General features: G+C 40.8%; 1 protein-coding gene across 1 annotated transcript in view; it reads right to left on the bottom strand.

Annotated features, from left to right (window-relative positions):
- frmd6 (FERM domain containing 6) overlaps positions 1 to 24106 on the bottom strand; it is a 28060-nt gene extending 3954 nt beyond the window's left edge. Inside the window, exons 1-13 of the mRNA XM_061063532.1 lie at positions 23941 to 24106; positions 12823 to 13113; positions 10445 to 10535; positions 8159 to 8238; positions 7468 to 7544; positions 7161 to 7347; positions 5862 to 6017; positions 5177 to 5242; positions 4710 to 4778; positions 1666 to 1840; positions 773 to 1081; positions 415 to 546; positions 88 to 179 (exon numbers count right to left, since the gene is read on the bottom strand). Of these exons, the coding sequence (XP_060919515.1) occupies positions 88 to 179; positions 415 to 546; positions 773 to 1081; positions 1666 to 1840; positions 4710 to 4778; positions 5177 to 5242; positions 5862 to 6017; positions 7161 to 7347; positions 7468 to 7544; positions 8159 to 8238; positions 10445 to 10535; positions 12823 to 12921 (1533 nt within the window). The 5' untranslated portion in view covers positions 12922 to 13113; positions 23941 to 24106. The remainder of the gene's footprint in view (positions 1 to 87; positions 180 to 414; positions 547 to 772; positions 1082 to 1665; positions 1841 to 4709; positions 4779 to 5176; positions 5243 to 5861; positions 6018 to 7160; positions 7348 to 7467; positions 7545 to 8158; positions 8239 to 10444; positions 10536 to 12822; positions 13114 to 23940) is intronic.
- Positions 24107 to 24400: the final 294 nt, after the last annotated feature.

Raw genomic sequence — 24400 nt, 5'->3', positions numbered from 1 at the left:
GCTGCAGTAACATTTCCCGCTAATTAACAAATGAATTAAGGCTAATGCAGGTTCACACCTTGCTGTGATTAGTGAAGTGTGATTTACCTGCGGCAGAGACTCGATGCTCTGTCCTCTCATCTTGACAACGGTCTCAGAGGAGCTGGATGTGGAGGAGCTGACGTCTTTCACTATCAGTCCTGCAGAGAACAGAAGAAAACATTTAGCTTAAGTATGAAACAAGTTACTGAATGGCAGATAAAAAGGAAATTCACACTCAGCGAACATGCTTCTTTATGAGTGTCTGACTCCTGTTTGTTTGGTAACTAAGAATAATACAGTATTACACTTCTGCAGGAAGTTCAGTTCACCCTAAATGACTCTTAACAGGTAAAGAAGTCAAATTAGATCAGGAATATTTTGAACCTTCTCTACCTGAGTATCCGTTGCTCTGATCAGGTGACATGGTCAACATGTCCTCTGTGATGTGGATACACAGCTCCTGGTCCAAAGCCATCTCATGAAGCTCCTCGTAGTCTTTGGGGTCGTCAACCAGCATCTCTATTTCTAAGGGAAGAAATAAAGTCCAAATGTAAATGTAAATTAATGTGCTTCAACAGGGTTTGTGGTCTTAAGTCAATTCTTTAAACCTATTGTTAGAAAACAAAAAGACATAAATAACTTTAGTATATTAGTATTATATTTGTACTTCTTCTACACAAAGGAAATGCTGCTGAGTCTGGTTTGGCATTAAGGATTAAACACCAACTCCACATTAACCCTCCTCTCTCACCATCATCATCCAGTATGCGCTCCTTGCCGCTGCTCTCGATGCCGGAGGTGTGTGAGCTCCCGTGGCTGGTTGTGGACGAGCTGCAGGTTCTTAGGGGCCTGTGGGGTGCCTGACCCGGGGCCCTGAAGCTGTCCGTCTCGATGCCCGAGGTGTGTGAGCTACCATGGCTGGTGGTGGAGTGGCGGGACAGGCGTTTGTGATGAGAGACGCTCCCCGCACTGCTGCCGCTGGCCCGGGAACGTTTGTCCAGATGGTCCATGTCCAGCTCGAGAGCGTCACTGATGTACGACTCCCTGTACTGCTTCTTCTCTGATATCAGACAAATACACACAGATACACACAGATTTAACGAGAGCAACAAAGATGAAATGATTACTGGATCAATCAATCCAAAGAAAATTAATCAAAGAAATGTTTTGACCAGTGATGAATTATTCCAGTCAAGTTTGAAGCTGTAATGTTTACCTTTAAACATTTACAGAGTTTAAATGCAGCTACAAGACAGTTAGCTTAGCTTAGTTTAGTTTAGAACAAACGCTGGAAAACGGGTAGAACCAGACGGCTCACTCTGACCTTAGTCGACAAAAATCACCTGACATCATCTCTCAAACTAACTAATTGCCACATTCTTTTGTTGAACCATTACATAAACAGTTTAATTAGCCAATCTGAACTTTCACTAGCTATGGGTTGGAGGATTTTTCTTGGAAGATGGTATGTTTGTGTTCACACCTATCAAATGAACCGGACTTTGGGGTCAAGTCTTCTCGGATCTGGGCCCGGGTCCCTCATGTGAAACCACCCTGAATCTTTCAGTTTTTTTCTCTTTTTTTTCTGTTTTTGCACAGAATGTAACTCACGATGAGCAATGATCAAATGTAACTGGGAAATACCTTCATTTTCCTCAAGTCGTCGGACTTGTTTGAGAACAGGCTGCAGGTTCATGTAAAGCCGGTGGCTGTTGCTGAGCAGCTGCAGGAGGTGGCGAGAGCGCACAGGACAACCTGTGTAGTAGATGAGTTTACGGGCTGAGGGAAGACCATCGGGGAGGATTTCAAACTTCTTCCCCTGAGAGAGCAGAAGATGACAAAGAAAAAGATAGCACATGAGACTTTAATTTATAGCAGTTAATAATATTAAGTTAATGAGGTATGTGGATTTGAAAGTTTTATGACAAAGTGCCAGAGAGGCCTGAAGGCAAACCACAGAGAGGAGTCTGTTCTTAAAACTATTATGCAGCCAAACACAATGCGACAATCAGTGCATCCGTTCTTAACTTCTTCATACACACACTGAGACGGAGCACTTTGGAGCATATTTGATGATTTTTGCAGGAGGAGGACATGTTGGGTGAATGCACAGGAACACTAAAATGGTGGGTTTGTGCTTTCTCTCCAGTTTCTTTTGGCAAAGGCTTAGCCCCAAAACAGCTGTCTTTGGTGTCAGCGAGATTGTTTTCAATACAGACCTCTAAACATTTCTGCAAAGGTTTGGGCTTTCAGAGGCGAGGGGAGGGTTTAAAGCTCTGCAAAATGCAAAGAGCTGCACATTTCTGACCGCAGCAATGCACGTTCACTTCATATGTATCCAATCCTTTTAAAAAGAAACAAGCTTGATCCAAGTATGTTTACAAGCTGTGCACATGTTGGGAAACACGTTACAGGTATGAAGCTGTGTGGTAAAGGCAAATAAGTTCATAGAAACCAACTAAGAGTACATTGACAGTGGCCTTCCTCTGTCTGACAATTATCTCAAGGCAGAGTTATCATTGAAGCTAAAGACTTCGTCTAAAAAAGGCAGAAAAACAGTGTTTGGGGAAAATGAAGGACACATTCTGTTCCTTCCCTTCAGTAGAGTATTTGTCTTTAACCTCAAACTGGAGCTCCTGGTGGCCACCAGTAAAACAATGAAATCGCACTGAGCGGTTAGGGTTAGGGTGAATGAGCCAAAGAGAACGAGTCAAAGAAGGTCACTGCTGCATGACAACTCTTTTCTTAACCCTTTGGACCAGGCTCCCTTTTCGTCTTGCTTGGGATAGGTGAATATTTAACATAATCCAAAAACTAAACACATTATGTTTAATCCATTTTCATAGTAATGCATGCACACATTTCTGCAACTTTCAGGATAAGTTAGATGATCAGATTTTCAGCAATGATTAGCTTTGGTCTTAGGTTGTTTGAATTTCCAAATCTACACCATGGAAGGTCCAATTAAGCAGTCCATGTTTTCAGTGTAACGTTTAAGCACTTTGTATAGACTGCTTTAAGACCTTTAGATATAGGGATATGTGATTGGCTCCAACTGCATTTATTAGACTCTTAGGGACTGAAATTGTTTGAATTTAAAACCAAAACATGACAAATCCATGGCTTCACTGCTGGTGGTTGCAGGCTGAACGCACACAGCAGCAGACTGGTGTCAGGTTTTAGATTATTAAAAGGTTTTCAGAGGCCTCTTTTCTCCTGTTTCATGCAGTACACATGGTCAGTCCATCTAAACTCTCCACTGAGGACAGCTGGACAACTTTCTCCTCTTTCCAAAAATTCCTCCCAAACAGGCCACACACATCGAAAACTCCCAGCGTCACACAGGGGCCGTTTTCATCCAAAAATCCCTCAACAAGACCAACATCAACCAGAAAACTGGCGAGGTTATTAAGGGAGTCTCTCCAATCCAACACCACAGGACACGAGGGGAATGACTTCATTTGTAAATGCAGGGGGAAACAATCAAACTCTCAAGAGGGGCATATATGCTTTATTTCTTCTTATTGCATCAGAAACACTGAATTCGACAACTCCTTGCTTTTCAAGGATAAGCTTAAGTTATCTCAATGCAAGGATGAGCTTAAGTTATCTTGGCCAATATCCTGAACAGAAAAACCCTGAAACCATCGTAACATATGGTATTTATCGGCCCGCACGTCCCTCCACCCTGCTCTGCACTGGCTCACTCGGCCGAAGCTGCAGCCGTGGTAACAGCGGTGTTGGGTGACGTGACTCATGGGTGTGGTGGAGGCAAAAGCCTGTTATTCAGAAGAAGGGCGGGACAGAGCCACCAGAGGCCTTTCACGTCCACAGTGAAACCACAGCAGCCACGCCACGGTCGACTAGCTCTCACGATGCTGCTGACTGCAAGCTCAAAGAAAAACAACCCGAAAAAATGAATGAGGAAAACAGGATGCGTTCACTGTGAACTGTTTGGCAGATGTAACAGATTTTCTTGCGCTAGAGTGGGGCCAAAGCAAAACTCACCACTTCAAAAAATGTCTAGAACAACAAAGCATCTATACAAAAATACAGGAAAAGTAGCTAACGTTAGAATCTAAAGGGCTGGATTTGTCTGCGATGGATAGAGGCAATAATGACCTCTCCTGGTTGAGATTAATAGCCGACTGGTGGAAAACATTCAACTGTCACTGTGAAGCAGATACATGGTGAGCATCTCCTAACCCTCCTACGATATCAGAGACCCTATGGAAAAAAATTAACCAACTGCTGCGCTCTGCTCAACGACAGGCTGAGTCAGAGCGCAGATGAGAAGATTAAAAGGAATCAATTGAGAGTATATAATATGAGAAAAAATACTGCTCCTGATTACATGAAAATATGTGCACAGTATACAGTGTGTGTGTGTGAGAGAGAGAGAGAGAGAGAGAGTGTGAGTGTGTTTGCAGGGAAAGTCATCTTAAATCCCTGATTAGTTCCAGAGGACTTGCAGGCTAAGATAAAACAGCAGTGCAGGGAAAAGAAGCCCTGCGTAAAAATTTCCACGACCCTGAGCATTTCACAAAGATTACCATGAGCCAGGGGATGCTCTGGTTTCGTCATCAATGAAGAGAAAGTAAAATAAACAACACAAACTGAACAACCTATGACAAAATGTTTCTTTGTGCTATCTGTAAGAAAAAGGTGTGATGGTTTGTCTGACTCACCACAAATACGAGTTTTCCCACGTTGGTCCAGGGGAAGTCGTACAACAGTTGCCTTACAGTGCCCACATTCTGCAACAGAGAATTACAGACACGTGAAGTCAATGATTGCAGGTATGGTGATCTTTTTTTCATGACACCCTGATGCAAAACTCAGCAAAAACTCTAGAAGCACCTATGAAAGCCTAGAGACTGAGTTAGCATCTTAGAAATTAAAAATATAGTAAGAATAAGGGACATAAAATAGACAAAAATGGACATTTACTTCAAAAATACTCTTTAAAAAGGGATAGAAATGATTTGACAATGCTGGTAGATTTTCACAGAGAATAAGACTTTTCCAATGAAGTGAAATCATAACTGAAAATAGAAGATGTTAGTCATGCTCTTTAAGTCTAACATCAAAAATAATAAAACCTTAAATCCCACATCAATAACTTCCTCATTACTGAGTAGGAAATGTTGAATACCTGAAATATTTGGATTCCTCGTAAAGTCAGTCCTAATGTTAGAGATGCCTCCACTTCCTTCTTGTCCTGTCAGATAGAAGAATCAAACATGAATCAACTTATTCAGGGGAGGCAGTGTGTTTTTTTACTTTAAGAACTGGAACCATTGAAATGTATGATAAGAGCCCCATGTTTTTTTTTGTTGTTTATTTAACAGGGACCCAAGCAATGAACATGGCTCAATACATAAAATACACAGTACATCCTAGGCATACAGGTTTCTGTGTCTATTTGCAACCCCTGTACCCGGGTAGGCTTTTCAGAAGCATTAGACTTAACTTTTTGATACAACACAACAAAAACCCATTCTTTTGCATGCGTCTTTAAAACCTTGAGCTCGGTCAGTTTTTTTTTTTTTTATTTCAGATGGTATTCCAGATATGTGTTCCTCTTTCTGAGAAGGATGGAAAAATGGAGTTCTGCGTTTTGGTGCTCTACAGTTTCCATCTGAACCCTCGTTCTGATTGCACTTTTTTTGTTTTGTGTACCAGTGGTTAACAAGATGCTATATGTATTTATTATCTCTCCTATCCTAAAAAAAAGTCCATCTGCATGAAGAGATTGATCATCTTAGATTGCATTAATTATCTGTCAGAGTAGACTCTCATGTCACTGCTGTAGACCTGAAAACGTTCCCGTCTCTCACCTTGTAGAGTCTGTAGTAGTGGACAGTGACGTCATCGAGCTGGGCACACTCCTTGATGTATTTGAGGTGAGCCTCCGAAGCTGTGAGAGCGAACTGGTCTTTGTGCATGTTGGGGATATGCCTCAGGATGTACTCACGACCGCGCTTTGTTATCACCTGAGAGAGCGAGAGAGAGAGAGCGACATGTCATGCTTGGCTGCCCTCAAGTTGTACAGATTCATCACAGCAGATTGGCAGCACAGGTTGCCAATAGGCATAAAGAAGCTCCCTGCTGCAGGCCAAACAGATGTCAACCTGGAGAAACTGAACGAGAGCAAGAGGTACGAGCCGGAAACACACTCGCTAAGCTTCATGTGTGGCTTCTAGATACTTTCTAAGCGTCTGAATCTGTGGGGGACTTTCTGTAGAGGAGCGCTCATCATCAAGCAATTTCCTGTCACTGCTGGTTTCAAGTGGCGATAAGAAGGCAGGAGGTTAATTACAGGAAGTGAAGGGCAATCAGACGGGTGTGGCTGGCATAGCCATAGAGATGGAAGGGGGAGGGTGCCAGTTTGGCCAGAACAGCCATGTCAGAGCGAGCATTTCTCAAGATTAAAAAAATAGTCAGTGTGTGTGTGTGTGTGTGTGTGTGTGTGTGTGTGTGTGTGTGTGTGTGTGTGTGTGTGTGTGTGTGTGTGTGTGCCAATTCCAGGGACAAAAATAAACTTAGTGCCCCAGTTCTCAACATCCCACATGCTCAGATGTGGAGCTGTCACTTAGTGTTTGTACAGTGTGATTAATGGAAGTGGGCCACAGACACAGATATTGTATTTACTGCAGGTCAGAACACCAACACACCTTTACTATACGTTTTAGCTTCTCAGCCGGTGATACAGCAGTTTCATTTGAGTCATTTTGAGCCGAGACCTCTTTAAGTCACTGATGTTTTACAAGGAAATTCACTGTGACTCACTTTAAAATCAGACAGACTAACCACAGGAGGATTTACCAGTCTAACAAAGCTATGTTATCACTGTTTTACTCACATCTAACACTGCTTTAAAGCTTCTTCAGGGGAAGTAGAATTAAATGGTTGAAGTGTATGCACCCAAAGGCAGATATGTGGGTGTCCTTTATGTAATAAAACATTTGAAACTGGTTTTCACAGACTAGCAGGACAGGTTAAATACTGAAGCTGTTTCAGTGTGAACAGGAAGGGAAGGAAAAGTGCAAAATGATGATCAGTCATCTTAAATCACCTCTTCTTTGATTTTAATTTGACACGCACACCCACATACGGTTCTTGTTGGACATACTCACCCATGGGGGGAAGTAGGCTTCAGGTTCAAAGTACTTCCCAAAGTGCTTGTTGCGTTTGAAGTTTCCCAGGTCAGCCTGCAGGGCGAAGGCTGCCAGGAGGAAGTAGGCCTCCTCTCTTTGGATGCACTGAGAGAGCAGCACCTGTTTCCTCAGGTGCCAGTAGTAATAGTACCTGGCTGCCCGGTCACTGCAGGGCAAACAGAAGTCAAAATGAAGCAGGTTGAAGATTAACTCGTGTTAAACTGAGTCATGTTAGGATAGTTTGTAGCGATTAGTCGTTGTTATTCAGTTGGAAAGCTTTACTTGCCTGATCAGTCTCCCGTTCTCTACGTAATACTGAGCTCTGAAGTGAATGATCATTGGAGGACCGAACTGGTCGATGCCCTGAAAACGAAAAAAAAGGTTATTTTCTTTTCTACAACAGGTAGAATCTTAAACTACGATGAATCAGGCATAATGCGTTAATAAGCAACATGTACAGAGGTTTTAAAAGTGAGGCAAGAGAGCAGCTTTTAGGCAAACTGTAAGCCTTCATATGCAGCAGGTAAAGTGTAGCGACTGCCTCTTAAGATGGAAAAAGAAAACTTTCAGAAAACACTTGAGCCTCCCTTATCAGGGCAAAAAAGTGTTTAAGATGATCAGGTGTCAGTTTATATCCATGACTGGAGTTATATAATCTTAAATTGGTGAGTGGTGTCTTCTGTAATGGAAATGTAGAGAACCTTAAATGTACATTATATGTATTTATACATTTAATAAAAACAGACCAGTTCAATGAACCTGGAAAACAATCAAAATTTGGAATCATTTAAGAACACTCAATAACAGGAACATCAATTCACATATTGTGCATTGAAGGAAAGAATCAAATACCCTTGTTTAATCCAGTTCTGTGACCTCGCTGTGGTAAATTATGTGAGTCATCGTTAGTGTGTCTTAAAAACTGGGACTTAATGTACTCGTCTCACTTTGTAACATTGTCTGAATGAACGTCTTACCTTGCTGGCTTCTCTTTTCCATTCTTTAGGGCAATATTTGGATAGCTTTTGATCCAGTTCCATATAGATGTGTTCATTATCTGTCAGAGGAGGAGAGTGACAGATTTATCTCAGACATGAGTTTTCTGTTTCATCAGTGTGTGTGTGTGTGTGTGTGTGTGTATATATTCTTTATGTTTGTGTATTTTTGGATGTATAGATACCTTCATGTTTGTGTGTGTGTGTGTGTGTGTGTGTGTGTGTGTGTGTGTGTGTGTGTGTGTGTGTGTGTGTGTGTGTGTGTGTGTGTGTGTGTGTGTGTGTGTGCAGAGAATTCTCTCCTGAGTGCATCCTGTTCAAAGCCTGCCTCCGAGCCATCACATCAGACAGCCTGTGCACTTCTCTTTGTACTCAGAGCCTGTGCTGCTCCTCCTCACTCCCTCACCTAACTCTGTCAGGTCTTAATCTGCTCCTGAACTGACGCCTTTCATGAGCTGCAGCCCTGCACATCTGACGACTCAGTTTACATACAGTGAAAACCCACTGAAAAGCAGAAATTAATCAGAATTCAAACTGTAAAAAAAAAAAAAAAAAAGACTAGAAAACACATTTTATGTTCATGTTTACTACATAGTGACAAATAACTCAATAACTTATTAAATTATCTTCCAACAACACATTTGGTTTAATTTTCGGGTCGGTCAGATAAGCAGTATAAGCAGTGCTTCTCAACTCCGACAAAATTACAAACTGAAATGTCTTCATATGACATGAGTGTTTGTTGTAGACAAATATTCAGAGATTTGCATAAAATGTATTTATTACGACGTACTACAGGCAGTCTTAATCGACAATACAGGAGCACATTTACTCCAGGACATTTTGTCTCCACCTACATTAGCCTGTAACATCAACATTATTTCAGAATAAGTGGGCGGTACTATATGCTACTTTTTCTCCACCAAAGGGATCTCTGTCGCCATGCAGATGGAATTGAGTTCAGTCATATTTGACTTGTGGCGTTTAAGAAATCCAAGCATTACAATTGAGAAACTATTCAGCAAAATGGCTTTCCAGAAACAACATTCCTGTTTATCAGGCAAATCTAAAAACGTCACTGTGAAAAGTTTTCATTGAGGACTATTTGTAGTCTTCCCTTTTCGTAAAAATAAGTAGACCAGGGGTCAGTGTTTTTTTTACTACTTTAAGTTTTGAAGGAATTAACTTCTCTTGAGGTCTGATACATCTGATATGTGTTACATCATATTATTTTAATAAACAGGAATGTCATGTTTGACAGATTGTTGAAGATTTTTTTTGATGAATCCGGTTTCAATCACTTTTTTATTTGTGTGGCTACAAATATGGAGGGATATCAGCACATGATTTGGGGAAATTGAAGTAATAGAGAAACAAAACAGAACAGATCAAGCCAAGCCAAACTAAATTAGGACAGTTTACTCAAAAGATGTATTTCTTACACTAATTAATGATGCAAATGGTGTTTCGTTTTTTCCATGAATCCTCCAAAGACGCATCTGAACCCATGTCTGATGTATCAGCTCGTCTTTGGTTGGGGGGACATAGGGTGACACACAGGGAGTGGGTGGCCTCTGTTTGCCTTGGGGATTTCACGCTGTTCAGACAAGCACTTTAGGAATGTCCCACAATCAGACCCATTGGCTCCTGCTCAACTGACCTGCTGCACCATCATTGGCTCATCTGGGGGCCAGCTGTCTGAAAACATTGCCTTTGCAAATAACTCTCCCTTTGCAGTTGCCTACAACTGTCACCCGCTGTCTGCCTCGCTGTAGTAAAGACACGGTGACTCATTCCACTTGTACGACCCTCACTGTGCCGTCACCGTAAAAACAACTGTAGCCTCGCTGCACAATAGGGGCCAGTCAGGACCAAGAGGCCCTGGTTCCTGGGACATCGCCATGACATGTAGGTGAGAGATGCTACGTTTAGGGCAGATTCCTGTTTCCCAGCCAAGTGATTGGTCTGAGGAAAGAAACTTGCCTGGTTACGCTGTTTCTATGTGGCTTTGTTGCTCTTTATGACTGCATCGCTCCACTATTTCATGATGTAACCGTTTACTTTAAATATTTTGAAAACAAAGCTTTGTCCACATTAGTAGAGATGTGGGGGACGGTCACAGTAAACAAAGTCTGCTTTGTTCAGCTGATGAGTGAAGCAGTTCAACATCAGATTAACTTTAAACAGCATCACACAAAAATACACATAGACTGCTCAATCAGTTTGTTTCCCCCAAAGGAATCCCTGAAATAAAAAAAAAAGTCTTACTCTGAATAACACTGAGTCCAAACAGATGGCAGTCCTTCAGCCTTAAGAGGTCGCACACCTGCACCAACAGTTCCTGGCACAAAGTCTTCACCTGGGGAGGAAAGAGGAGGAGGAGGCACAATTTTAGATCATCTTTTGACTACTGTATACATAAAACAAAAAACATAATCAGATACAGGGATGTGTGTAGTCGACTTCACAGTTAAACATCATCACCCTCACTAGTCGGCACCAGAATTACAGCTCAGTTTAACAGCATTTTTTTATATGTTGACCCTATATGTTAGTCAAATGTTATGCACAGACTCATCCGGGCTGTAGTCATATCCTGGCTGTAGCTCTGTTTAATGGGCCTGCTCTCCCCGCTCTAATACCTCGACATAAACAAGAGCATTGAACGGATAGCATCTGAACTGGATATGGACTGGAGCAATCTGAAACCCCATTTAGCGCAGTAACGTGCTAGAACTAATAATGATCGCCACACTCAGCAAATATAACCGTTTCCACAGATGCACTCCTGAAAATATCCAGATAATTATAATATAATAATATCCAGACATTCTCCTGACCTCGCTGTTCACATAAGCATCTCACAGCGGGAGACTATCCCTGTCAGATGGGATGGGGTGCAGGGGCCAGGTCTCCCGAATTAAGACGGGAGGTAAAAAACCACAAAGTAACAGAATCCGCTAAGCGATGCTATAATGAGTATATTTGCCTTTATATTAATGCTACGTGTAGTTCAACGGAATCACAATTTCAACAAAAGAGAAGAGAACATCATACTGACAAACAGAAAAAGTAACGCACTCTATGCACCGTCACAGTATATAAAGGTCACTCCCCCGTCCCATTTGCTCAAGGTGAATTCTCTGGAGAATATCCTGCTGCGTTCTAACATCAGCTCACTATCCCGAGTTTTTAAGGAGTTTTCTGCAAGTGTGAAAGCCCTAAAACATGGTTTACCTGCAGACAATTCATTGAATTACAGGTATATCTTGACTGTTTTCTGAGTGTTTTCTTACCCTTAGACTAGTTAGTCTGAATTCAAATTCATGTTTAACTGTCTAGTAAATTATTTGCCTAGGAAGATCCCTAATCACATGTATTCTACCACCACCTAGTATCTCAAAGTGTTGGGAAAGTTGTGCATGTCTGGACATATCTCAGTCCAACAATAGAACATTTACTACATAAAGTAAACATCGGATAATCCCTAATGAGATTAAATACATTCCTGCGATTTCTGCAACAACGATTCAGTGTTTCATTAAGTACCAGCTGACAGCTGCCAAGAATTAATTTCACAATTTATTATGATATCCAAACCCCTCCATTTGTGCTCCGATAAGTTTTACAGGCTTATTCACTTTCTTTAAACAGGGTCAGATGAGGAGACTGATACCATAACAAATATGAAGCTACAGAGAGTGGCTGGTTTTCTTAGCTTGGCTCTGCCTGTCCACTAATTCTCTAACACTTATTCTCTTTAGGGTCTCTGTAATCAAAACAATTACAAAAAAACACCAACTGAAGATGTTGTGAAGTAGCATGGTATCAGGCAGACATTTTCTCCATTGTTAAAAGGCTAGAATTGCTGATAAATATCTACCTTAACTAGTGCTGAAAACAATTTCATAGACTACCGGTAAGTACTGTGCATGTTGTGCATGTTTGTCTTTTTATTTTTAAGTTTATCTCACAGAAATAAAATCACGGGGCGCTGGTGGCGCAGTGGTCAGTGCGCGCGCCCCATGTATGGAGGCTGTCGTCTCAAGCGGGCGGCCCGGGTTCACCTCCCACCTGTGGCTTCTTTCCCGCATGTCATTCCCCACTCTCTCTCCCTGATTTCCAACTCTATCCACTGTCCTATCTATCCATTAAAAGGCACAAAAAGCCCAAAAATAAATCTTTAAAGAAATAAAATCACACATATCTCAGGGTTAAAATATTGGAAACATTTGGAGGACACAACAAGTAACAATTTCAACAAGATAATATTGTGTTGTTGTTGTGTGTGAAAGCCTCCTTAGGTCCCTTGAAAGGAACTAAATCCATTATTATGATATTATTATTAATGTCAGACAACTGAATGAGTTAATGTTACAAAATGTATCTTTAAAGGACATTATTTACAGCTTACCTCACGCAAAGCAAGGCTAGCTGTTTAAAGCTCTTGACATAAGCTAACCAACTATTGGTTGTCATTTTATAGTTGACAGATGTTTATAACAATATTTCCTTATCACTCTCAGCAAAACAGCTCATTAGTCTGTTTCCAGAACCATTCCCTTAACTTCCATTGACTCTTTTGTTTTAACATCTTGAGTTAAATGAAAAGTTTTGATAAATATATTGTTTGTATTTGTACTCACATTGACAATGACGTTGAGCGTGTCATCATTGGGCAAAAAAACACAGACACAGCGGCGGTCCTGCATGGCTTTGTTGTTGTGGAAGCTCAGTTTGTTCATCTTCGTGTGGCTCAGACAGAACAGGCCCCTCCTCCTGCTTCCACCGCAGGCACCACAACCACCACCAGGACCAGCGGTCACTGTATGTGTGCTTCAGCTACAGCCCAGTGCAGACACACCAGCACCTTCAGGCTCAGCAGGCCAAGCAGCACTCACAAGGCAGAGCATGTGGACGTGAGCTGGAGTCAGACACTGTGGAGAAATGACAAGAGAAGAAGGATTTAATGACGCGACATCCGTACTGTTGACAATAAAAAAAGGTTTTACAATCTTAAAGTGTTTAAAAATAACAACACGGAATTTGCTGAAAATAAAATAAGTCTGACAGGATACAAGAAAGACCGAGAGAGAAAAGGAGGGACACATTCCTGTTTGTGTCTTTGAATATGTGACTTCATGTACAGGGAATGTCAGTGACTCCTGAGAAACATTTGAACATCTGTTTGGAGAGGAACTGATGAGATGTTACGATGAATTAAAGAAACAGAGACTAATACCTCAAAAACCCACTGAAAGCCTCCCTGAAAGATAAAACAGAAATGCCAAGGAAATTTTATCAAATGAGTAATACGACAACAGCCAAAATGTAGTTGACTTCATCAGCTGTACAGAAACGTATGCACAGGGTGTTAACATGACTACTAGATGTTGCCAAACATCTTCGCTAATCAGCTTCATATTGTCCTTCTGGCAGCTTGCCTGTAAACTCATTCAGCTGTATTCTGCTGTTTAAAAAAAAAAAAAGCATCTACATCGTTTACAGAGGTAAAAATGTTTTCATAGTTCAATAAATGGAGACTCTCAAAGTGCCACATTAGTTGGTCACAGAAATGTTGTAGTATGTGTGTATTTACTATTTTTTGGCACAATTTGCCTTCATCCTGAACTTGGCCCAGAGGCGGGTCAAATATTCACTCCTTTTTTCAATCTACCTGCACCGACTTGACAAAAATAATTCCCACTCAGTCCAGTTCATCATTCCCATTCCACATATTTTGAAATTGTAGACTAGGAGGATAGCCTAATGGTTATGTCGTAAAATGTAGGTTCTGGTGTTACATTTGTTTAAAGGTAAAATTTGTTTGTTTAAGGAGTTCTGTTAAAAAAATGTTGTGGTCTGATCTTTCCATCACATAATAGAAAAGTATTGATAAAGTATGGGATCGTAAAGGAATATTGATAAGGGTATCAAATATCGATAAAAAATAACAATCCCATCCCTATTATAGCATCAAATATATTCCTTGTTCTACTGCCATAACGAGTATAATACAACAAAAGAGGACTATATTAAATTATAGACATTTTGCTCTCATTCAAATACATAGTTATATTGCCCAGCTTTATGACAAGATATATGAAACACACACATGAGAGAGAGAGAGAGAGAGAGCGTAAACACAGCTCCAACATTAACACTTCTCCTTTAGCAGTGAGAAGCTCTCACACTCACACAACAAGCTCTGTGCCCGAGGACGTGATGAGACCTTCAGCGGGTGTGAAAAGTCTCACACCAGACAAAAGAATGTTAAAGAACAATCAATCCAGATTATCACTTCTTCCTGTTGAACGTCACTCACCTTGAAGCCATGTTGTCATTAAAAACAGACAGGAAAGATACCCGAAAGGAACACATTACAGAGTGAAAAACAATTAGCATTTCAAAAGATGTAATCAGGGGATTAAAGGGCCATTCACCACGTTGAGGAGTTCAGGCTTAACAATGTTTTTGCTGAAGTATGAGGCCCCTTCCAGCTATTCAAAGACATGCAGAGCAAGGACTCAAGTGTCACAATGTCTTGACAAACTCACTAAAAATATATGAGTGAAAAACATGCCTTGAAATCAGTACCTAACTTTAACGTAGAAAGCAGAGGCAGAACCTCACGGAAATTACGGTACTTAAAGGAAAGCTACTAATAAACAACAACTTTAACTGCAGGCCTGGACCTCTGCAGCAAAGTCACAAAGTGCTTCTCAGCCTAAGTACCCATTCAATACGCCTGCTGTAGACATATAACACTGCTTTGTTGCTGCACAGACAGGGAGCATTGTGTGCAGCACAGCCATAAATACACATACTGTTGACATTCAGCATCAGTTCTCATTAGAGCTGGTCATTGGATGTGCAGTGTGGTGGGCAACCGGCCACTCAGCAAAACTCTGCTGATGAGCTCTGACTGGGATGACTCCCGCACTGCTGCTGTCCTTGACTTAACACAACAGTACTGCACTGCAACCGCAAATACAAACTCACACAGACAGTATGTCGATGCAAATAAAAATAGAGACACATGTTCAGAGCATGCATTCACAAACCCACACACACACAAACAGTATTGCTTAGTTTCTGCTCTCTAGCCGTGACCATATGTCAGGTGTTACAACAGAATGGCAGAGCTGTGTAAGATGGCAGCGGGGTTAATTAGAAGTGAGATCCAACTAATTGGATCACTTCCCTTCATTTCCCACTTTCCTTCCAGAGCAGTTACAGTAAGCCGGGACTGATATATCTGCAGAAAATACTTTGTTTGAAATGGTTTTGTCTGTCAGATTGGTGAGGTCATAGACATAGAAAAACAATAAATAACGCAGTCAGCTTCATTCATACTGAAAGAAAGGGCTTAATGGCAGCCCCACTGTAGAAACCCAATGCCTTTATGGGGGCTCTGCTGCAACACTAGACGCCTGCATCGTATCTGATTAGCTAGTATCATGCTTTAATTACTGTATATATTCCCCATGTAATCCTGTTTACATTCTTTCATTCACCAATATACAAGGACTGTGGGAAAGTTACCTCTGTCCATGGAACCAGTCTGGAAATAGTTCAACTTTTTTCACTAAGAGGTAGTCCCTTGTATAAAACTGCAACCTGCCACTTTATCATCATTGAAGTACTAAGTACTGGTGCTAAGCTGCTGCTGGTTTTAGCTTTACTGTAAAAAATAGACAAACCTTTGACAAGAAGTCCAAAAAGCATGTGCCAAAACAAAAACATAAAACTTTCCTTGAGCTTTCTTATTGCTGTCTCCACTGTAATATCTATTTCCAAAGATGAATACAGAAGACAGTTTTAGTCAATTGTTACTGAATCTTTAATCAAAGTGATGATCATGCTGTATCACCAGTTAAAGTTACACTCAGGGCAAGACAATCCTCATGTTCCCCTATATTAAAATGTCAATCTTTACTGCAAGTATAAAAATGGTTACAGCTAAAAGTCAACACGCTTTCACTCCGATAGGCATATTTCCTTGTTCATAAAAATGAAAAAAATATTTTGTCATTCAATCATTAAGTTAAATCAGTGACTCAAGCTTTCCAGCTTTCCAGCTTGAGTGACAGTTAGGTGCTGCTTGCTTTCTGCTAGGCTTTCAGCTAATTCAAGTCCCTAAACTTGACCTCTTGGAAAGCCACCTTCTGTCAATCATTGTCAGATCTGGGTCCAAATACTAATATGACAATGGCCAAAAGCAAAACTTAAGGCTTCATAAAATCATGATTACTACGTCAACAAATGGGAGGAAAACGGTATCAAGTAACACATGACTTGTTGTTTATCCTGGCCTAAACCAGCATCATGTTCCTGTAATAAAGTTAACAGCTCCTAAGTAGGCTCTGCTGAAGACTTAAATTGCATTTTCAGATGGAGATATGATTCCTGACTTTCACAGACACATCTTATTTATGACTTGTTTATCCCATTGTTGAACGTTAGTGGTAAAAGCTGATGTCTCTGTCGGTCAGTCGTAGAGACGGATAACTCAGACATAACTGAGTAAAGTCATTATTGATGGCTTTAAAGGGCTATTGTGTCATGTCTGGTCTGCACATGAGACATCACCACAGAGGGAATGTCCACCATGAAATGAAGGGGTGGATTCTGTTACACACTGTTGAGCGTGAACACTGTGTGAGGGAAGAGAGTGCTGGATAATGAAATTATTGCTGCTTTCAGACCCCCTCTCACTGCCATGCAAAGTGTGATGCAACACCAAAGTCCATCTCAAGCAGCTCAAGCACGCACAAAGAGCAGCCAGCAGAGCTTCCTCTTGCCTTTCGGCCTCAAAACAGGGATACTGTCAACGTGGCAAACCTCAAACCTCAGAGTTCGGGCTTGATACCAAATTCCAAACTAGTGGAGAGTGAAAGGGCCTCAGTCACAACTATACCTCTCGTTTTCTCATTCTTTCCCTCCTCCATTGACATCAGAGGGCTGGAGAGAGTCCCTATGTCTAACTGTTGGATGGTAGAGCCAAAGAAAACTTCCTTTGCTAGGAGAAGAGGGAACAGACCAACTGAAGGAAGCTGTCACCATGCGCATTTAAGAATAGCTCCAGGTAGAGTTCGTGTCAAAGAGGAAAATAAAAAAGAGTACAGGGTGGATATATGCAGCAGAGAGAGGGAGAGCACAGGGAGGCAGCGCTTCGAAGCTTAGGCATGAAAAAAGAAAAAACTGCTGCAGTCAGGAGAATTCCTCACTAACATCTGCTTCTCATTTTAACAATGGCGGCCTTTGATTCCTGATGCACACACGAGCAGCACCGCCATCGTCTTCTTCGTCTCCATGTGCTCACAAACTGCATCCTCTGGCAGCATCCTGCAACCTGCACTCACTGTAATCCCTGATCTGGAGCTGACCTGTGTTTGAACACAAGTCTTATTAAGGTAAACCAACTCAAGGTGTTTGTTTTCACCTGCTGTAAGAAGTACATGGGTGCATCCGGACTTTGCACATAAAGTTGAATGATTCAAATAAGGCACAATAATATGCAACTATTTTAATAATCAATTAACCAACATGAAGATCACAAGTTGGGCAACACTATTTGTCAATATGGTAAGACAAAACAACAACAAAAAAACACATTGCCATAGGCATATTTTCATGTTACTTGTAGGAGGTATGGTGGGTAAATGAAGAACCAATTTAAATTTAAATTAGGTCTCTAACAAGCAGTTATTTTGTCCACATTCTAATAGTTAATTATATCAAATCTGAGTGAAGATGTCTTTGTCATAAACATAGTTTTTGAAATCAACTTTTTTAGATAAACTGCCATGTGTTTCATAATTGTTCACATGTACAATAAATTAAAGGGTTTCAGCTTTTCACAAATTTATGGTAAGCATTTTAATATTTGTTACGAGTTATAGTTGCTTTCCATCAGCTTATTTGTCAGACAAAGATTTTTGTTCTGATGAAAAGACAAAGTGAATTCTGATTCTTTGTAAGCAGTCATATGGGAGGAAGCCTGTTTCATGGGCTGCAGATGCTGACACAATATGCCTTTGCTGAAAGGGCATGACTTTTATAAATAGTGCCAACGTCTGGATCCGAGTGGGGAACCGCTCGTTTTCTTTCTGCAGTTCGCTGCCAAGAGATCTGTTTATTCAGCTGATGAGAAATGCTGCTGAGCTGACGAGTGGCTCTAAATCACATCCGTCACAAGATGGAATTAGCCTTCACAGTGAGACTTCCCTCCTCTTCACTGTCTAAACGACTGATACTCTAAAAGGAGGGACTAGGTGAGAAAAAATAAGCAGGAAAAAGCATGCTGGCAGACGAAATGCTTGACCACTGTAACCTCAAACCCTAGACAACCTCAACGTCTATTTTGGATTAAGGCTCGTAAGTCATGATGTCGGGAAGTGGCTGTCGTTATGTACAGGAAACACACCATTATGCTTGGCAAATAAAGCTATTCAATCATCTTATATTTGACTTTCGCTGCTGTCAACAGACCAAAGATGGCGTAAACAAATAATTGTGTCACTTGCTGCAAATAATAGAGCCTAGAGGTATATTTATCCGTGCCCCCATAAATACCTGGATGCTGTGTGGATCATGTGCGTTTTTAGCCGTAGAACCTAATCTCAGAGGCAGAGGGAAAACACACACAACTATTTAAGACCCTGATTCCCATGATCCTTTGCCCATAAGATCATCTAGCAGATATTTGTGATGTCTATTTCCACTGGCTGACAGAGAAGACAAACTGTTTGTGTCTGGCTCAGAGTCAAACTGAAAATCAGAGAGCCTCGACCAGACTTTATCAAATAATATTCTGTTATTTAAATGCAGGATATGAATTATGGTAATCATCCAAAATACACATAAACCATGGAAGTGTCATTATCTTTCAAGTAAAGAGTAATCAGTATATTTGCTCACACATATCCAACATTGGAGCAGTAAACGCCTGGATGTCTCCCTTCATCAAATGTCACACTCATTAACCCTAAAGGTCAGGCCTGGACACAGCATGGTATTATAACACTGTTGCATAATTCATAAAGAAAAGTCGAGGAATTGGATGGTGGGTGGCCTCAGGCTCAACCGCAACTAACTATTTAAATGCTGCTAAAATATCTAACATACATTTTCTGAATTCACTGTAGAGGAAATGTTCATTGTGCAAGAATTTTGAAGACGTTTCACCTCATTTGGCTTTCGACTTTCAACCATCATTACATCCTTTGTCCATGAATTCCTCTCACACTAAGAGAATGAAGCACCTTCAAGCTTGAGCATGGGCATATAAATATGAAAGTGACAAAAAAGACTTGGGTAACTTTCTATGAAATGTGAAATGCCAAATAACCAGCTTCTCAGCTGCTCAAGTTGAGTCGTGTGTTGGATTAAAGTTTAATCCTTGTGGCACCAGCCATCGGGGCAAAGAAATGTGATTTGGAAATATGTGTCATTAATCATTCGTGTCAAAAGCTTTATGGACAGCTGAAGGTTAAATTAAGGGTGGGAATCTTTGGGAATCTCACGATTCAAATGGGATTCTTGGTGGCATGATTCAAAACATAATCCACTGAGGATTTAAAAGCTCTATAAAAGAAAAGGAGGAATTACTTTCATGCTTTTACACAAAAGCAAACCATTCACTCTGAAATCTGATTAATTGCAAAAAGTTACAAGACTATACATACTATACATATAACAATGCTAGATTTGGAAATGATTTACAGTCCATACAGTTCATATTGACATATATATGAACAGCACTTGCTAAATGTTTTAGTACAGTAGAAATTTCTCTATTTTATACTGAGTCAGAGGAGGAGGAATTGCTCCACTATGCTGTTCTCAACCAATCCATCATTATCCACCCTGCTGCTCAGCAACAGCTAACCTATTGGGAAGCATAGAGTAAAATATGCCAGGGTTATGTATTGGCCAAAACCTGTTGATACGATTCTTATACCGGTGGTAATATATATCGCCATACAGGTTCAGGTTACTTTATTTGTACCTGTAGGTAGATTTGGTTGCAGGGAGAGACACTTAATACAACACAGACAATACATAAAACACACAAAGTGCAAATGCACAGATCTACAGAAGATGGCATCCATTGCACACATAAAATGTCAGTCAGAAAAAGAAAAATGACCAGGCGAAATATAGTACTTTTTCAACAGTAACAAAAAATGTACATCAAGCTTGAAGTAAATTTGTCCACAGAAAAGAAAAGCTAAGTTCAATGATTTCAACATTCATAACATCTGGCTTCCATGTGGCTCTTAGCAAAGAAACAGAGCACACACACACACACACATACATACACACACAACTCAAACTGCCGGCACTGCCAGACAAGTTAGAACAGAGTCAGCAGTCGCTCCCTTCCCTTCCCTCCCCACCCAGCATTCAGGCTTGGACTGAGCATGAGCAACCTCACAAAACTAGCAATCGTAGTGCAACACACCGCGAGAACGTCAACCCGACCATTACATATGCTCAAAATAGTGCAAGTAGCTCCAAAAGAGAAGGTTAAAGAATGAGCTGTAATTATAGCAAACCCCAACCAAGCCCTGTTGTTTTGTTTCCGGCAACAATATTCCAGTTTTTTTTGACAGAGTAAAAAGGATGCTGAAAGCGATCTGATTTGTTTTCTGAGCCTCATCTTTGCAACAGGTCTGTCTGCTATTGTTTACAATGTAACACTTGAGCAGAGTCACAAGTGTCATACTTGAAACTTAGTATGCCTTTTCTTCTCAGGATTATCATTTTACCTGGAGTGAATTGCTGGATTTTGCGAAATTGAAAAAAACAAAACTGTAGATATCTGAAACTTTGCAGAAAAAATGAAATCTGAAAGTATGTAAAGCCTATAAATGACTATAAATCAAGGAGGTGTATGTATTGGCCCTGTATAGGCCCAAGTTGGCCCTACTGCTTAATGTGCACTATATCTTAAATTACCCTTAGAAATTCAATTATAACAGATTAAATCAGGTTGCAAAATCTGTTGTTTAACTCAAGTATCCTCTGTAGCTGAAGGAACTAAAGGTCTCAGTGTCACACCAACCTGCTACCAATCCCCACCAAAATCAACTAAATATCCTACAGGAAGCACCATGAGCTGTTGTAAGAAGCGTGTGAGATAAGCTGATAATATCCTCTGGGGGGATGCTGGCAGGTTAAATCTCTTTGGTCCACTTCCTTGAAAGGACTCGAGCTGCACTGAGAAGGCAAAGTAAGCTGAGAGGGAGAAAAAAAACACAATCCAAGGAAAGGGGAGAAAGGGAGACAAATGCAGGAAGAACTGACCTATTTTTTTTTCCATCTGTCCCTTTTGGTGCACTTGAGACATGAATCTGAGGAGTCATGCAACCTCCCTGCAGTAACAGAAGAGGCATGTTGTTGGTGTGCATGTACTCAAATGGCCATAAAATCCAGAAAAATAATTCAAGTTAAATCTTGACAATCACATAGCATCCAATTTCTGGCTTTTTCTAACCTCCTCCAAAGCTAGACTTCCTAAGATTTCAAGTTTGAATACAAAAGCAGTAGCAAGGACTGGATAGTGTAGGGTGATGAGTGGAGAGCCCCGGGCCCCCTGTATAACTAACACCAAGACATGCATTTGACAGCACACACAGTTGAGATCCATGATGCAAAAGGACAGTATGATATAAAGTTTCTTCTTCTTTATGACAATAACAGTAATGTCAACCTCTGTCATGGAGTTGCACCACCCTCAATCTTGACACTCAATACATTGTATGTTTTACACCTTATAGCAACAAGGCTGAAGGCAGAAGGTGATGGATCTAGAAGAGATCATTTCAGAGAAGCTTGTGAAGTATTTTGAAAGTTTGCTCCTAACATATGTCAGGCTTCCCTGAGAGAATTTGCATTGTAAGGAGACGATTATGTAAAAGCACACAACGGGTTATCTCCAGTTACAGATGTACTTAATGCAGCAAATACTTCCTTCTTCAGCTCAGGTACTTTGTGTTACACTTTTTGTATTGACGGAATAGCTTTAGCATCAAAGAAAGCCAGCCCTAAGGCTAATGATTCAGTTGAGCTCTTGATGCAGAGTTTAAAAACTGAGGAAATCGCAGAAAAATTCTGTAAAACAAAAGATCCAGCAATCGCTCAAGCATACCATAATTTCATACTTCATGCGGTTTTAATGACAGCACAGTCAAATAAAGGTTAGAACCTCCAGAACGAGTTGGCAACACATATTTGTTACTCACATAAAGCGTAAAGTGGGATGAGGGATGTTACCTTGTGCAATAGTTGGCCATCCCATCACACATTCCAACACATTCATCTGAGTGAGTCACCGACACACAAACACACACCAGTCATCTTTGTTCGCACATTTCCTTTTTGCTTCCTACTCAAGCGGTGCGCTTCCTGTCCAGACAGCACCTGCACCATCTCTATCTCTCTCTCCCTCCCATTCACAGCATCAGTCTCAAAAAAAAATCTGTTTGTTTTCCATCCATTTTCCTTCACACAGCTGGAGCGAAGACCTCGTTGGCATGTCCCAAACTATGTGCTTGGGAACCGGCCACACAAGATAACCAACTGATTAACCTACCATGTGTACTGGATGAGTTTCCAGTTAATAACAACCCTTGGAGGAGATCCTATGACAGACTGAGCTTGGGTCAGCAGAGCACATTTATGATTAGGTTTGTAAATTGCAAATGAAAAAAATGCAACGATTTAAATCTGCACCTTTAATAGGATGTGGAAAAGTGTTAATTAAAACAACGTAGCTGAGTTCTTAATTGGAAGAGGACATGACTGTGACAAGGTAGTCAAAACAACTAACTGCAGGGTAAAAGTTCAGCTTGCCAAGCATCCTGTCTCCCAAAGAGCCTCAAGACATTAAGTCATGATTTGCGTCAGGGGAATGCTCAACTCTTCGCAATGACATGCATTAAGAAACAGAGCAATGTTGGCCCAAACATGTCCCACAGCCCAAAAGTTAAAAAACGTGATGATTCCCATTGCCTCATTTTGCCTGATTGTCTTGTTTAATATTAAACAGAGGGGGGGAATTGTTGGCATTCCTGAATACTAAGAAGACGACTTTTCAGTTTGTTTAGAAGGAAATAAATGGGGAATGTGTTGCTCCTAACAGGGTTGATTAGCCAAGGTTACACATTTAGTACATCCTCTGAGTACTGTTGGAAGGATGTGTTGGGCATGGTAACTACACAACAATAACAATAGGGGCACCTTTTGTTACGTCTCCTCGAATAATGTTAAAATATTAACATACAATAGTTGAAGGCACTAACTTTAACTTTGCTCTTCGTACGGTATCTAGGTCTGTTTTGGGCCACCATAAAAATAGGGGAAGGTGGTTACGTTTAAAACCATTAAAAAGGGCACATCTTTTAAAGCTATTAACCTACTGTATTTGCTGGTGTCTGTTTCATATTTGGTCAAAATGCGTCAATTAATAGAAAAAAAAACCTCGACCCGGTTACTCATATTTCGTGGCTACATTCACTGTAAAATATCCTGGCAGCATCACTGTTGATGAAGCAACACAACTTAATACTTTTAACCACTTTTAAACACCTGGCACCAACATAAAACTACACAAAACGACTTCACCTGGGAGACATTTAAAGGATTCAAACTGCAGGATTTACGTCACAGTCATTGGTAACCGTTAAGATTCCCTGGAGTGACGAAATGTAAACGGATAAAGATAGAAAGCATCTCGGTAGTAAGCAAAAACCCACCTTTTGACGAGAAAACAAATTAGTCCTGTTTTTAAAAAAGTGTTAATCCGAAAGGTTTTGTCGCGGTTTTGTTAAAACAAGAAGGTATGAAATATCCTCAGTTTGGAAAAGACTTCAGTAAGTTTTAGGGACGAGTCGTCGTTCTGCCGCCTTCAGCTAGCGCCACATTCTGTCCCGACTGGAGCAGAAACAAGTACAGAGGAATACATGTGCGGTTAGAGGAAGCCTAAAAGGGGGGGGACCGGGATGAAGAGTAAGACTCTGAAGTCATATTGATACATATATATTCAAAGTAAAAACATATTATTTAATTCATTAGAAATGTACACTCTAATGTGCTTTTGCTAATGCGCGTTTATACCGTTTAATCTCCATAGTTGCTTTAATGCTAGTAGTGCGCACCCCTAATGGAATTCCAAGTTGGTATCGCCCACGGCTGCCTCTCATTCCATTCCTCCCG

The sequence above is a fragment of the Labrus mixtus genome, chromosome 18 (genome assembly GCF_963584025.1).
Source record: "Labrus mixtus chromosome 18, fLabMix1.1, whole genome shotgun sequence".
In the NCBI taxonomy this organism is placed as follows: domain Eukaryota; kingdom Metazoa; phylum Chordata; class Actinopteri; order Labriformes; family Labridae; genus Labrus; species Labrus mixtus.
Note: the sequence above shows the minus strand (reverse complement) of the source record. Positions and strands in the feature narration are given on the sequence as shown.